The 17,252-nt window shown below is 34.5% G+C and overlaps 1 protein-coding gene across 1 annotated transcript in view; it reads right to left on the bottom strand.

The window, feature by feature from the left end:
* BRD10 (bromodomain containing 10) overlaps window positions 1–17,252 on the bottom strand; it is a gene marked incomplete at both ends in the record, with an annotated part of 105,488 nt that overhangs the window by 25,205 nt on the left and 63,031 nt on the right. The window contains one exon of the mRNA XM_079706180.1: window positions 15,343–15,422. Coding sequence (XP_079562306.1) covers window positions 15,343–15,422 — 80 coding nt within the window. The remainder of the gene's footprint in view (window positions 1–15,342; window positions 15,423–17,252) is intronic.

The following is a 17,252-nucleotide window of genomic DNA, read 5'->3' as shown; positions in this document are numbered from 1 at the left end:
TTTAAGAAATGCTTCATCAAGCAGTCTCCTAGCAGGTGAATAAATGCACCCCTGGAGAACTATCATTTTACCTTTGCTTTGGTTGCTAACTATACAATTTAACAAATTGCATTACTGCTGTTGGGATTGCTAATAAAGAGGGACTTCAACTATATGAATATATTCAAAGAAGTTAATAAAATTAAGTATACATTCTTAATATGATCTTCTTAGTGGTCCTTAATAAAACCATCTCCAGAGATAGCATCTATTTCCTTTCATAATTGTGTGGCTCATTTTAATTTCACCTTGGAAATGCTGGCAAATGGCCAAAACACTTGGTCTTTAGTTATTAATTAATAATCAAACTAGTTTGGCTTAATTACTAAAGATTTAAACAGTGAAGTGTCAGCAACAATAACAAAAATATTAGTAACTACATTTTAGTTCTTGTAAAATTATACTGAATTTTTCCAATTTGTTCGATACATTTTATTTTTTTCTAAAATAATTTAAGCTTATATTTTAAAAAATCTGTTGTGAAAAAGAAATAGAAGATTTCTAAAAGAGAACTGCAACCACATATAGAGGAAAAGTTTTAGATGAATGAAAATCTTGTAATGTTTATACTGTGTGATAATGAAAAAAACCCCACTATACTTATAAAGCTACTAATTCATCATTAAATTTTTATCAGTCCCATGTTTCTTACATTCATTAATTTCTTGTAAGGGTCTTATTTTCCTAAAAGGTATATTTTCTTTTAAAAGAAAACAAACAAAAACAACAAAAGCAAAAGTAGGTTACAACAAGATCATTCCTCATGACTGTGTAACAAAAATGAGAGACTAGGAGCACTGACACTTTCTTTATCATTAAGTTGAACCATATGAAATTGCTGATATGCCTTTGTTCTACAAAAATGGCAACATGGTTCAACCTAATAGACAAAGTTATCACAGATAATATAAATTATATTTAGTATTAACAATTGTTAGAAACATCTACATAATTTCAAACTCACAGAACTGACAAAGCAGGGAAAATATGTATTTAAGTAACCCAAATTAAATAATTTCAGAGTAGAAAACAGTATACGATGATGTAGTAGGACAGTGCAGCTGATATTTATTACACACTACGCATTTCCATTTGCCAAATCTAGAATTATGGAAGAAATGCTGATGGTTAAGCAGTGCACTAGCTAATTATATAAGTGCCTCTAGAACTAGATAATGTCTTCAACTTCTATCAGTAAAGCTTCAGAAGCACGTTGGCCCTACACCAGGTTTCTAGAAAGTACTCAATGGGAACTAAACTTCCTATTGTATAATCTGCTATTATGACTACCATGTCAAATTTGCCACAGAGCTTGCAGATGGTTACACCCTTTTCACTGAACTTGATGTATTAGTCAATAGCACACCATGGATTTCTCATTTGCACATATGGCAAAGCTCAGAGGAATTTTCACTTGCATCTCAGCTGTCTCATTACACATGGAGTAAGGGTACATTTTGCATGTATGTTGTAGAAACTTATGGTAACAGTGAAAACATATACCCCTACACCTGACCACATCCTAAAAAATTTAAGATCTTTTAATTAGCAAGCAATTATTTATACTCCGTTTAAGGGAACAGATACCACAGTTCTGAAGTCAAATCAGGAATGATTTCCACAGCTTAAGAGCTATAAGTAAGCTGTACTACATCAGTGCTTCTCAAACCTTAACATGCATAAGAATCACCTGGGAATCTTGTTAAAAGGAGGTTTTTGATTTAGTAGGTCTGAAGCAGGACATAGGATTCTGCATTTCTAACAAGTTCCCAGGTATGGTCTGAAGATGACATTTTTAAGCAACAATGTACTAAACGATTATGAATTACAAATCTGCATGGCTATGGAAACATGCTGGTAGTATGGAGCTAAATGAGTATGAAAACTCAAAAAGATGAATTTCCAAACGGGATGGAATAGTGAATTAAATGCACAATGATAAGACAAATGTTTCTTAAATGACATGACTCAAACATAAATTTTGCTGAATTTGAGGGTCAAAATATTTTTAGCAACATTTACTTTGAAGTTATCTTAAAATAACTTAATATCTACAAGACAATTTATACTCTCTTTATATACTAATATATACCTCTCTCTACATATATATGTAATACCTAATATATATACCCAAAATATACCGTCAAGTTAAGATATTAGAAAATTCTTGTATGGGAACATAATTCTAATTTTATTACTGATATCAAGGGAAAAATAATTTGATTTATACCAATTCTGTCATATATACACTCTATTCCTTCTCTCTACAAAGTAAGGAATAGAGTGTGGCATATGCGTGGCCTTTAAACTCAATTCATTTTCAAATGGTGCTTTTAAAAATACAATCAATCCAATAAGAAATGTTCATCTCACTAAGGAGAACAGATGCATTATTTGAACAAAGCAAAACAGCTTATTAAGACCCCCTTCTCATTACCTTAAATTTGAAAAAAATATCTAAGGCTCGGTGCCTCCAGGGGTGAAAAGGAAAGCTCCATAGCAGCTTGGATTACAGTTGGGTCACACTGCCAACATTCATAAGAGAAGGTTTTCAGTCATACTGCAGAGGTTAGAAAAAGAGTTTTATCCCCCAGGAAGAACCTCTTCAAGGATGTCACACTTTCCCTCAAATTAACCTTTCACTTGATGCAACCCATGAGAGAGTCACAAAATCATAAATCTTAGAGCTGAAAGGAACTGCCCAAAACATGTGATTTGGTCCAAACCTTGGCAAAGGCTAAAAAGGTGTATCTCCAATTCATATACAAGCTAGTTAAAATTAACAGAGATAAAGTAACCTAAGATGACACACTCATAGAGAAAACCATGGAACCTAGGACTCCTCCTCCTCCTACTAGATCATATTCTTTAAGGGTTCCCTCTAAACAAAATAAAACAAAAAAACTAACAATAATTGAACATGTATTATAGTTTTAGGAATTAATTTATACCTAAGCTTTCATTTCTATTAAATGGTAAATATTAAAAGGCCCTCTCTCCAACTCAAGGAGCAGAAGTGTGTGTATACAGTGGGGGAGGGGAGGTCCTATAGAGATTGAAAGAACTCCATGACCACATCTCAGAAAAATTACAAAGTAAATTATTTCTTATTTTATCACTACTTCAAGCTAGATATTATGCCCTTTGGGTATAAACTCAATAGGTTTGAGAGGTATTTACTTTATTGATTCCAAAAAGGACACAAGTAAGGTAGCATACAAAAGTAAAAGAATATAGTAAATTACATTAAAAAGCAAAAGGAAAACAATGCAAAGTCAAAATGAATAGGTCCAAATAAAGTGGATCACATTTACTACCATTCTAATAAAACACTCCAATAATTTCTTTAAAAAATTATAAGTAAAACAATAAATGCATGGTGTAAATTCAAAAGCTATATTATATTTAAAATAAAATTATATTGACATCTGTTAAAACTATGAGGACAGGAAAATTCCTTCTCACTTCTATGATCATCATATCAGCAATACTGACTACTTCAAAACCTGCAAATGAAGATATCATGTGTAACATGACAAGTAAGTCTGATTAACAAGTTAAAATATTTTTATACCACTATATGATTAAAACCTGATGTTTCTCTCAATGTACTATATATAAAAATGGAAAAAATTTTAAGGGGAAAGTAAAACCCCATGATGTTAAAAGTGAAACAAAAAGCTGAAGTTGAAAATACTCATTTTATTAGGATACATTTCACATGAATGAAGAACAAATGAGAAGGATAAGGATGTGTAAAGAAAAATATTTTTAAAGAAAAAAGGTAGCAATTCAAAATAACAATACAATTAAAAGGTCCTTAACTCAGTGAAGCAGTTAAACTCTAATTTTACTTTTGGTCCCAATTTGTCACATTGAAGGTAGTACTTTATTTCATATCCCTTAGTTTCTCCATTGGTTAAATGGAGAAATAGAGTTTTTTCAGAGGTATGTTGGATCAGTGAGTTTATGCTTATGTTTAAAAATAATACTACTATGTAAGTCTTAGTCAACAGCTGGATTGTGGATTTCCTCTGCAAAGGAACCTTTCGAATAAATCACATATGGAATAGGAACAAGAACACATGACATGAAAGATTTTGATTACCAACAAAAAGCAGAGTCATGGTAACTAAGGCTTCTAAATTATTTTAAAGACTTATCTTATTGAGACTTGACAAACTAAGCTTTAAGAATACTTTCTGGGACCTGCAAGATGGCAGAGGAGTAAGACGTGGAGATCACCTTCCTCCCCGCAAATACATCAGAAATACATCTACATATGGAACAAATCCTACAGAACACCTACTAAACGCTGGCAGAAGACCTGACTTCCCAAAAGATATATATATTTTTTATCCTTTGTCTCTTTCTGTGAGTGTGTATGTGTATGCTTTTGTGTGATTTTGTCTGTATAGCTTTGCTTTTACCATTTGTCCTAGGGTTCTGTCCTTTTTTTTTTTTAAGTATAGTTTTTAGCACTTGTTATCATTGGTGGATTTGTTTATTGGTTTGGTTGCTCTCTCTTTTTTGTATGACTTTTTAATTTTTAATTTTTAATAATTTTTTTAAATTTTAATAACTTTATTTTATTATTATTTTTCTTTCTTTCTTTTCCTTTTTCTCCCTTTTCTTCTAAGCCGTGTGGCTGACAGGGTCTTGGTGCTCCAGCCAGGTGTCAGGCCTGTGTCTCTGAGGTGGGAGAGCCAAGTTCAGGACACTGGTCCACCAGAGACCTTCCAGCTCCACGTAATATCAAATGGCAAAAGTGCTTCCAGAGATCTCCATCTCAATGCTAAGACCTAGCTCCACTCAACAACCAGCAAGCTACAGTGCTGTACACCCTATGCCAAACAACTAGCAAGACAGGAACACAACCCTACCCATTAGCAGAGAGGCTGCCTAAAATCATAATAAGGTCACAGACAACCCAAAACACACCACCAGATGCGGTCCTGCCCACCAGAAAGACAAGATCCAGCCTCATCCAACAGAACACAGGCACTAGTCCCCTCCACCACATAGCCTACATAAACCACTGAACCAACCTTAGCCACTGGGGGCAGACACCAAAAACAACGGGGACTACAAAGCTGCAGCCTGCGAAAAGGAGACCCCAAACACAGTAAGTTAAGCAAAACGACAAGACAGAGAAACACACAGCAGATGAAGCAGCAAGGTAAAAACCCACCCGACCAAACAAATGAAGAAGAAATAGGCAGTCTACCTGAAAAAGAATTCAGAGTAATGATAATAAAGATGATCCAAAATCTTGGAAATAGAATGGAGAAAATACAAGAAACGTTTCACAGGGACCTAGAAGAACTAAAGAGCAAACAAACAATGATGAACAACACAATAAATGAAATTAAGAATTCTCTAGAAGGAATCAATAGCAGAATAACTTACGCAGAAGAACAGATAAGTGACCTGGAAGATAAAATAGTGGAAATAACTACCACAGAGCAGAATAAAGAAAAAAGAATGAAAGAATTGAGGACAGTCTCAGAGACCTCTGGGACAACATTAAACGCACAAACATTCGAATGATAGGGGTCCCAAAAGAAGAGAAAAAGAAAGGGACTGAGAAAATATTTGAAGAGATTATAGTGGAAAACTCCTCCAATATAGGAAAGGAAGTAGTCAATAAAGTCCAAGAAGCACAGAGGGTCACATACAGGATAAATGAAAGGAGAAACACTCCAAGACACGTATTAATCAAACTATCAAAAATTAAATACAAAGAAAAAATATTAAAAGCAGCAAGGGAAAAGTAATAATTAACATACAAGCGAATCCCCATGAGGTTAACAGCAGATCTTCCAGCAGAAACTCTGCAAACCAGAGCAAGTGGCAGGACATATTTAAAGTGATGAAAGGGAAAAACCTACAACCAAGATTACTCTACCCAGCAAGGATCTCATTCAGATTTGACGGAGAAATTAAAACCTTTACAATCAAGCAAAAGCTAAGAGAATTCAGCATCACCAAACCAGCTTTACAACAAATGCTAAAGGAACTTCTCTAGGGAGGAAACACAAGAGAAGGAAGAGACCTACAATAAAAAACCTAAAACAATTAAGAAAATTGGAAGAGGAACATACATATCGATAACTACTTTAAATGTAAATAGATTAATGCTCCCACCAACAGACATAGACTGGCTGAACGGATATAAAAACAAGACCCATATATATGCTGTCTACAAGAGACCCACTTCAGACCTAGGGACACATACAGACTAAATGTGAGGGGATGTAAAAGATATTCCATGCAAATGGAAATCAAAAGAAAGCTGGAGTAGCAAGTCTCATATCACACAAAATAGACTGTAAAATAAAGACTATTACAAGAGACAAAGAAGGACACTACAGAATGATCAAGGGATCAATCCAAGAAGAAGATATAATAATTGTAAATATTTATGCACCCAACATAGGAGCACCTCAATACATAAGGCAATGCTAACAGCCATAAATGAGGAAATTGACAGTAACACAATCATAGCAGGGGACTCTAACACCCCACTTTCACCAATGGACAGATCAACCAAAATGAAAATAAATAAGGAAACACAAGCTTTAAACAATACATTAAACAAGATGGACTTAACTGATATCTATAGGATATTCCATCCAAAAAGAGCAGATTACACTTTCTTTTCAAGTGCTCATGGAACATTCTCCAGGATAGATCATATCTTGGGTCACAAATCAAGCCTTGCTAAATTTAAGAAAATTGAAATCGTATCAAGTATCTTTTCCGACCACAATGCTATGAGACTAGATATCAATTACAGGAAAAAATCTGTAAAAAATAAAAACACATGGAGGCTAAACAATACACTACTAAATAACCAAGAGATCACTGAAGAAATCCATGAGGAAATCAAAAAATACCTAGAAACAAATGACAATGAAAACACAATGACCCAAAACCTATGGGATGCAGCAAAAGCAGTCCTAAGAGGGAAGTTTATAGTGATACAATCCTCCTTCAAGAAATAAGAAAAATATCAAATAAACAACCTAAACTTCCACCTAAAGCAATAAGAGAAAGAAGAACAAAAACCCCCCTAAGTTAGCAGAAGGAAAGAAACCATAAAGATCAGATCAGAAATAAATGAAAAAAGAAATGAAGGAAACGATAGCAAAGATCAATAAAACTAAAAGCTGGTTCTTTGAGAAGATAAACAAAATTAATAAACCACTAGCCAGACTCATCAAGAAAAAAAGGGAGAAGACTCAAATCAACAGAATGGGAAATGAAAAAGGAGACGTAACAACTGACACTGCAGAAATACAAAGGATCATGAGAGATTACTACAAGCAACTATATGCCAATAAAATGGACAACCTGGAAGAAATGGACAAATTCTTAGAAAAGCACAACCTTCTGAGACTGAACCAGGAAGAAATAGAAAATATAAGCAGACCAATCACAAGCACTGAAATTGAGACTGTGATTAAAAATCTTACAACAAACAAAAGCCCAGGACCAGATGGCTTCACAGGCAAATTCTATCAAACATTTAGAGAAGAGCTAACACCTATCCTTCTCAAACTCTTCCAAAATACAGCAAAGGGAGGAACACTCCCAAACTCATTCTACAAGGCCACCATCACCCTGATACCAAAACCAGACAAAGATGTCACAAAGAAAGAAAACTATAGGCCAATATCACTGATGAACATAGATGCAAAAATCCTCAACAAAATACTAGCAAACAGAAAACACCAGCACATTAAAAGGAACATACACCATGATCAAGTTGGGTTTATCCCAGGAATGCAAGGATTCTTCAATATACGCAAATCAATGTGATAAACCATATTAACAAATTGAAGGAGTAAAACCATATGATCATCTCAATAGATGCAGAGAAAGCTTTCAACAAAATTCAACACCTGTTTATGATAAAAACCCTCCAGAAAGTAGGCACAGAGGGAACCTCCCTCAACATAATAAAGGCCATATATGACAAACCCACAGCCAGCATCGTTTTCAATGGTGAAAAACTGAAACCATTTCCCCCAAGATCAGGAACAAGAGAAGGCTGCCCACTCTCACCACTATTATTCAACATAGTTTTGGAAGTTTCAGTCACATCAATCAGAGAAGAAAAAGAAATAAAAGGAATCCAAATCGGAAAAGAAGAAGTAAAGCTGTCACTGTTGGCAGATGACATGATACTATACACAGAGAATCCTAAAGATGCTACCAGAAAACTACTAGAGCTAATCAATGAATTTGGTAAAGCAGCAGGATACAAATTTTTTTTTTGTTGTTGCAAGTTAAGTGTTATTTATTTATTTATTTATTTATTTTCCAGTATACAAAATTAATGCACAGAAATCTCTTGCATTCCTATACACTAATGATGAAAAATCGGAAAGAGAAATTAAGGAAACACTCCCATTTACCACTGCAACAAAAAGAATAAAATAACTGGTAATAAACCTACCTAAGGAGACAAAAGACCTGCATGCAGAAGGCTAGAAGACACTGATGAAATAAATTAAAGATGATACAAATAGATGGAGAGATATACCATATTCTTGGATTTGGAAGAATCAACACTGTGAAAATGACTATATTACCCAAAGCAATCTACAGATTCAATGCAATCCCTATCAAACTACCAATGACATTTTTCACAGAACTAGAACAAAAAACTTCACAATTTGTATGGAAACACAAAAGACCCCAAATAGCCAAAGCAATCTTGAGAAAGAAAAATGGGGCTGGAGGAATCAGGCTCCCTGACTTCAGACGATACTACAAAAGTACAGTAATCAAGACAGTATGGTACTGACACAAAAACAGAAATATAGATCAATGGAACAGGACAGAAAGCCCAGAGATAAATCCATGCACATATGGTCACCTTATTTTTGATAAAGGAGGCAGGAATATACAATGGAGAAAGGACAGCCTCTTCAGTAAGTGGTGCTGGGAAAACTGGACAGGGACATGTAAAAGTATGAGATTAGAACACTCCCTAACACCATACACAAAAATAAGCTCAAAATGGATTAAAGACCTAAATGTAAGGCCAGAAACTATCAAACTCTTAGAGGAAAACATAGGCAGAACACTCTATGACATAAATCACAGCAAGATCCTTTTGGACCCACCTCCTAGAGAAATGGAAATAAAAACAACAAGAAACAAATGGGACCTAATGAAACTTCAAAGCTTTTGCACAGCAAAGGAAACCATAAACAAGACGAAAAGACACCCCTCAGAATGGGAGAAAATATTTGCCAATGAAGCAACTGACAAAGGATTAATCTCCAAATTTATAAGCAGCTCATGCAGCTCAATAGCAAAAAAACAAACAACCCAATCCAAAAATGGGCAGAAGACCTAAATAGGCATTTCTCCAAAGAAGACATACAGACTGGCAACAAACACATGAAAGAATGCTCAACATCATTAATCATTAGAGAAATGCAAATCAAAACTACAATGAGGTATCATCTCACACCAGTCAGAATGGCCATCATCAAAAAATCTAGAAACAATAAATGCTGGAGAGGGTGTGGAGAAAAGGGAACACTCTTGCACTGCTGGTGGGAATGTGAATTGGTACAGCCACTATGGAGAACAGTATGGAGGTTCCTTAAAAAACTACAAATAGAACTACCATATGACCCAGCAATCCCACTACGGGGAATATACCCTGAGAAAACCGTAATTCAAAAAGAGTCATGTACCAAAATGTTCATTGCAGCTCTATTTACAATAGCCCAGAGATGGAAACAACCTAAGTGTCCATCATCGGATGAATGGATAAAGAAGACATGGCACATATATACAATGGAATATTACTCAGCCATAAAAAGAAACGAAATTCAGATATTTGTAATGAGGTGGATAGACCTAGAGTCTGTCATACAGAGTGAAGTCAGAAAGAGAAAGACAAATACCGTATGCTAACACATATATATGGAATTTAAGTAAAAAAAAAAAAATGTCATGAAGAACCTAGGGGTAAAACAGGAATAAAGACACAGACCTACCTGAGAATGGACTTGAGGATATGGGGAGGGGGAAGGGTAAGCTGTGACAAAGCGAGAGAGAGGCATGGACATATATACACTACCAAATGTAAGGTAGATAGCTAGTGGGAAGCAGCCGCATAGCACAGGGAGATCAGATCGGTGCGTTGTGACCCCTGGAGGGGTGGGATAGCGAGGGTGGGAGGGAGGGAGACGCAAGCGGGAAGGGATATGGGAACAGATGTATATGTATAACTGATTCACTTTGTTATAAAGCAGAAACTAACACACCATTGTGAAGCAATTATACTCCAATAAAGTAAAAAAAAATTATATAAAAAAAAGATCCTTTCTGACCCACCTCTTAGGGAAATGGAAATAAAAACAACAAGAAACAAATGGGACCTAATGAAACTTAAAAGCTTTTGCACAGCAGAGGAAAACATAAACAAGACAAAAAGACAACCCTCAGAATGGTTGAAAATATTTGCAAATGAAGCAACTGACAAAGGATTAATCTCCAAAATATACAAGCAGCTCATGCAGCTTAATATCAAAAAACAAACAGCCCAATCCAAAAATGGGCAGAAGACCTAAACAGACATTCCTCCAAAGAAGATATACAGATTGCCAACAAACATACGAAAGGATGCTCAACATCACTAATCATTAGAGAAGTGCAAATCAAAACTAAAATGAGGTATCACCTCACACCAGTCAGAATGGCCATCACCAAAAAATCTACAAACAACTGCTGGAGAGGGTGTGGAGTAAAGGGAAACGTCTTGCACTGTTGGTGGGGATGTAAATTGATACAGTCACTATGGAGAACAGTATGGAGGTTCCTTAAAAAACTAAAAATAGAAGTACCATATGACCCAGCAATCCCACTACTGGGCATATACCCTGGAAACCATAATTCAAAGAGTCATGTATAACAATGTTCATTGCAGCTCTATTTACAACAGCCAGGACATGGAAGCAACCTAAGTGTCCATCCACACATGAATGGATAAAGGAGATGTGGCACATATATACAATGGAATATTACTCAGCCATAAAAGGAAACGAAATTGAGTTATTTGTAATGAGGTGGATGGACCTAGAGTCTGTCATACAGAGTGCACTAAGTCAGAAAGAGAAAAACAAATACTGTATGCTAACACATATATATGGAATCCAAAAGAAAAAAAAATGGTTCTGAAGAACCTAGGGCCAGGACAGGAATAAAGTCACAGAAGTAGAGAATGGACTTGAGGACATGGGGAGTGGGAAGGGTAAGCTGGGAAGAAGTGAGAGAGTGGCATGGACATATACACACTATCAAATGTAAAATAGATAGCTAGTGGGAAGCAGCCACATAGCACAGGGAGATCAGCTCAGTGCTTTGTGACCACCTCGAAGGGTGGGATAGGGAGGGTGGGAGGGAGACGCAAGAGGGAGGAGATATGGGGATATATGTGTATGTATAGCTGATTCACTTTGATATAAAGCAGAAACTAATATACCATTGTAAAGCAATTATACTCCAATAAAGATGTTAAAAAATATATATATATAAAGAATACTTTCTATGACTGTTATAACTGTGTACAAAAGGAGAATTCACATTATATTAGACTTCTCTCTCAAATATTAAACAAATTAAAAGGCTTCTGGGTAAAAATTAACTTTATTAAGAAAATCAATATTCACTTTTCAGTCTAAAAGTCTTACATTATAAAACTAACACAGAGGGCTTCCCTGGTGGCGCAGTGGTTGAGAGTCCGCTTGCCGATGCAGGGGACGCGGGTTCGTGTCCCGGTCCGGGAAGATCCCACATGTTGCGGAGCAGCTGGGCCCGTGAGCCATGGCCGCTGAGCCTGCGCATCTGGAGCCTATGCTCCGCAACAGGAGAGGCCACAACAGTGAGAGGCCCGTGTACCGCAAAAAAAAAAAAAAAAAAAAAAGAAAAAAAGAAAAAAAAAAACTAACACAGAAAAACAAAAAATTATTTAATCAGTTTAACAAAGTAATCAGTAACTGTTAAATTTGACATAAAAGCTTTTATCACCAACATGCTAAAGACTAAAAATAAAAATATTTCCTAACTTTTTACAATTATTGCTAAGTAAAAAAACATGACAAGTCCCCCTATATGCCAAATGTATAACCCGACATAACACTAGAGTAGGGAGGGCTCAGCATAGGTTTTCCCTCTAATAAAATATAATGATGCAAATAATATTACCCAGTTTTTCACTTTTCAAATACTTGTAGGCTTAATGATGAAATTTCATGATTTATAAAATATGACCAAATCTGAGACTTATTTCAAGGTCTTAAGTTCCTGGAAAAAGTGGTAAAGGTCAGTAATAGATGCTCTTAAACCAACTCTTAATTGATTTTCCTACTCATAAACACAGTATTTTTTGTCTAAAGCATCTGGCATGCTTATTTGAAAAAATAAATAAGATAATAAAACAGTAAGTTCTATCATTTAATCCTCACAACAATCCTATGAGGTGGGAACTATTATTATTCCATTGTACAGATGAGGAATTGGAAGCTTTGAGCGGTTAAGTAACTTACCTAAGGTTATCAAGTTAGGGCTAAGATGGCATTCGAACCCAAGTAGCCTGGTTCCAGAATCCATATGCTTAAGCACTATCCAGATTACTGATATCCACCTAGACCCACTGAATCAAGGATGGACCCTTAGAGGATGAAACCCAGGATTTTTCATTTTTAATAAAAGTATAAGATTATTTTTATACTATTTAAAGTTTGAGAACCACTGATATAACTCCTAGGAAAAACTGGTACATATATGATTAGTCCCATTATAATATATACACAAATATAAATACAATAGGTCTTTGACTGCTTACAATGTATACTTTAAATAGGGGTGGGATGATTATTTTTTTACACTGAGGTATAGATATTTTAGTTGTGTATATAAATAAACACGGATTCTTCCTGAAGCAAACAGACTTATAGGTTTGATCTAGTTTTAAAAAAGTCAACAACCACTATCAAATTAAAAAGTAGCTGAGGTCAAAACAGGATTCACTTTTTTAATTCACCAGAACTTAAGTACAACAACAACAACAACAACAAAAACCAACATTTCTCACAATTTAATTCCTGGATATGTTTCTGAGGTGCTAAATGTCATATTGCTAGAGCTTTTGAGAAGGAAATAAATTCAGTTCTTTGTTATATAATAACCAGTCTTCTTATATGTAGGAGTCTTTCAAATAATTAAAGAAACAAACTACACAGAATTATTACGAGAGGCAAAACTGTAAGTTTTGCATGTAACAATAAAGTTTACTAGTGACTAATACTATGTCCTATTCTTTGCTTATTTGAAGCAAATGACCTGTTTCCTGGGAAATAGCTGTCAATTTTCTTTCTCAGTAATACTATGGTATTTAAATTGTAAACCAGGCATAAGAACAACTGTTCTCATAAGTCTATTTCCCAACCCTAGCCAAACACACACACACACACACACACACACACCCCTCTCTCACCCCCAACCCCGCCTTCTTTCTAGGACACCTTAAGAACCAGGAAGAGCACTTTATTTTAAACAGTTCAATCTAGCAAAACATGTACTTTTGACCTTAAGTTTCTGAGTGGTAAGCAAATGGTTGGTAACTAACTAAAAACATCACTTAAGACAGTGTTTTTCATACATTTTTGCCCCTAACCCATGGTCAAAAATACATTTTACACTGCATGTCAGTAAACACACACAAGGGAAACCAAAGTTTTATGAAACAATATTACCCTTATTATATTTGAAACACTCTTAAAATTTATTTTCTATTTTAACTTTGTTAGCTTAAAAAAGAAATGCTGGTCATGCAATCCACTAAGCTCATTTCATGCCTCACTAATGAATACCACCTGCAATTAAAAAAAAACAACAAAAACTGTCTATGCTGTCTATGCTGTCTGTGCCACTTATTACATATAAAAATCCATCCATTAATACAGGGATGAAGGTGAATATCAACAGTGGACCAGACCTGTTCTGAGATCCATACTGCCAGGATGAATACTTTGAGGGATTAAGGAAAAAAATGAGTGGGAGAAATAGCAAAGGCTAGCATGAAATCAGTGTAAGAATGAATGACAATATACTATTATAGCATTAAATAACACACACAAGAAATGGTAGAAAGGCCTCTAAGTAAACAGTAAATACACTTTTTGTTTTTAACTGAATATGCTGGAACCAAGGTTACTTTATATTAAAAGGATTTTGTAGAAATGGTTGTAATTCATCCTAAGGATGTCATTAAAAATACTCTAAAATACCAAAAGAAAAATATGTCCATTTTCTTTTACCGTTCATTTAAAAGTATTAAATTTTACCAATTAGTAGCTTCCATAAAAAACACTTCCAAAATAGAATTTTTACTGAAAAAAAGATATGTCTACATTTTTGGATATAGGTAACTGTTAAACTCACATTACATATTATCAGTATTTTCACAGTTATTACTCCTTTACTTTCTTCTTTAGTTTTGAGACTCACAGAAATTCATTTTAACATCACTTTTTTTTGGCAATTAAGTGTTAATTTTATAACCTAAACCAGAAGTAGATTGGACACGCTAATACAAAGAAAAATTTTAAAGAAATAGTCATTTGTTGTAGAAACTCATCTTTTATAAAGTAGAAAATAAAAGTATTATTTAACTAGGGTGAACTTCTCTGCTTGTTCTAGTATCAGCTACAAACAGAAAACTCTTCACATAATCAGACAGCAGTACATACAAGCACTTTTTTCTTTTTGCAGAAATGTTTAAAAACAATTCAATTAACGTTTACTTAATATTTTCTCTGAAGTTCATATATAGCTGTGTTAAAAGTTCTGTTTTTTAAGTTAGTAACTCTCCTATTTCTATAGTGCCCAAATAAATTAAAATAAAATGGATTACCTACACAATGCTACCATGTACAAATTTTAGTTAGTTCTTGGAAGACTTTCATCTACACATTTACTTGATACATATATATATATTTCTATTAAACTACTTCTACAAAACAGTATAGCGTACAGAAAACCACAGAGATTTTTGACTATCAGGAGACAAAAAGAGAGGTAAAAATTTTTGAAATACTAGCAGATTAAATTTTAGCTATATCTACACTTGCAGGGAAAAAAATCATAGTTGGAAACATCTCATTAAAAGTATTGTGTGTTATGGCGGAATTCAGCCAATCTCTTGAGGAACAATATAAACACTGAAACAAAAACTTAAACTAAAAAATATTGAGACAAAATTGAAACATTTACCTGAAATTCTGGTACAGTAGGTGACTTTGTGACAGTTTTCCTCTTCTTTGTGATTGCTTTTTTAGATATGGATTTTTTTCCTTTCAAGATTAAAAGAGAAAAGCTTCATAATGCTGTTTATAGCACTTCATTAACAAAAACCAAATTACATAGAACCTTGAAAGTTAAATTATAACTAACAGATGGCTTCTAGTGAGTCAAATAAAAATGATGAATCAAAACAAGCCCCAGCAAAAGCAAACATTAAACTATAACTACCTGTAACAGACATATTAACAAATGTTGTTTTCTTTCTATAAGAACCAAACTATTATAATCTCCAATGTGTTGCACAGTACCAGAATTTATTACAATAAGATTTGGCAAAAAAGTCATATTACTACTGCTTAGTTAAAATCTAATTCACAACTTAAAATGAGGTTACATAAGAAAAAACCTTACCTTTAACAATGACTTCTGTAGTCAGGAACTTGCATAGAACTATACTCTGAAGACTATGGCCTTTATTCAACCTAATGTGAAAATCCTCTCAGTAGCTTAGGAAACAGGGTTTTCCTTCTATCCCTTTAGTTCTGCACTCACCTAATGGGCTGCCGTTGGCAGTATTCGATAACCAGTTTTAAAACAAGGTAAACATCTCCCTTTAAAGTGCACCTAGTCATTTATGCAATCAGAAATCACTAGGAAAAATAAATCCACATTCTTAAAGAAATCTATTTCATAGCATAAAGTACATATAATCTAAAATATGTATTTAACCAGACAAAAGAAATATGTACATACATATAGCCTCTATTTTCTAGTAAGGAACATATTCAAGTAAATGTTTTTCCCCCCATTTGCAATCAGCAAAATCAATTAATAAATTGTTATTTAATCAACAAACATGAGATACAGGACAATTTATGGGGACAACAAAAAATTATAAAATGGAAACCTTGTCCTCCAAGAGTTTACAATCTATGTAGGGAATAAAAAATTAATTAGAAATACTTAAAAGTTAATTTTAGTTCACAATCATTTGTAGGCTAAAATCATCTTAAAAATTACTTTTTTTCAAAAGAGAAAATGACTAAGTACCAAAAGCAACTTTGCTATACTTCATAAACCCTATTGTTCTTTTCTAAATGTTTTCCTGCATAGATGTGACCTTCTTGCATGAAAACAGTTAATTTTATTGCAACATTTTATTCAACTCATAAGCACAATTCCAGTTTACAATATAATTATATTTTCTTCTGTATTCCTCTTTTAATCATATCACAGAACTGTAATTTGGGTCATTTCTAACTTTGACTCAATAAAATGCAAGTATACCATACTTGAACTACTGCAAATTTTCAGTTGCTGAGATTCACATGGGTTTTAGTGTTTTGTTCTACTAGGTAACAATCTGTTATTTGACATTCGCTTTTAATTAAATTTAAAAACCTAATGTAGGGACTTCCCTGGTGGTGCAGTGGTTAAGAATACACCTGCCAATGCAGGGGACATGGGTTCGAGCCCTGGTCCGCGAAGATCCCACATGCCGTGGAGCAACTGAGCCCGCGAGCCACAACTACTGAAGCCCACGCGCCTATAGCCCGTGATCCACAAGAAGAGAAGCCATTGCAATGAGAAGCCCGTGCACCGCAATGAAGAGTAGCACCTGCTTGCCGCAACTAGAAAAAGCCCACGTGCAGCAACAAAGACCCAACACAGCCAAAAATAAATAAATTAATTAAAAAAACACTAATGTATATTTCTTTTATCACTGTTATTTGCTTATGTGCTCACACAGGACCTACACTAGAACTAAACTCATACAAAAACAAGTGGGTGGGTGGCTGCCTTAGCAATATTCAAGGAGAAGTGATTAAATTCTTGGTATCTCTATAATACAGCTAGTTACTGATTTCTAAACTGGATGC

The sequence above is a fragment of the Hyperoodon ampullatus genome (assembly GCF_949752795.1).
Source record: "Hyperoodon ampullatus genome assembly, chromosome: 6".
Taxonomy (NCBI): Eukaryota; Metazoa; Chordata; class Mammalia; order Artiodactyla; family Ziphiidae; genus Hyperoodon; species Hyperoodon ampullatus.
Note: the sequence above shows the minus strand (reverse complement) of the source record. Positions and strands in the feature narration are given on the sequence as shown.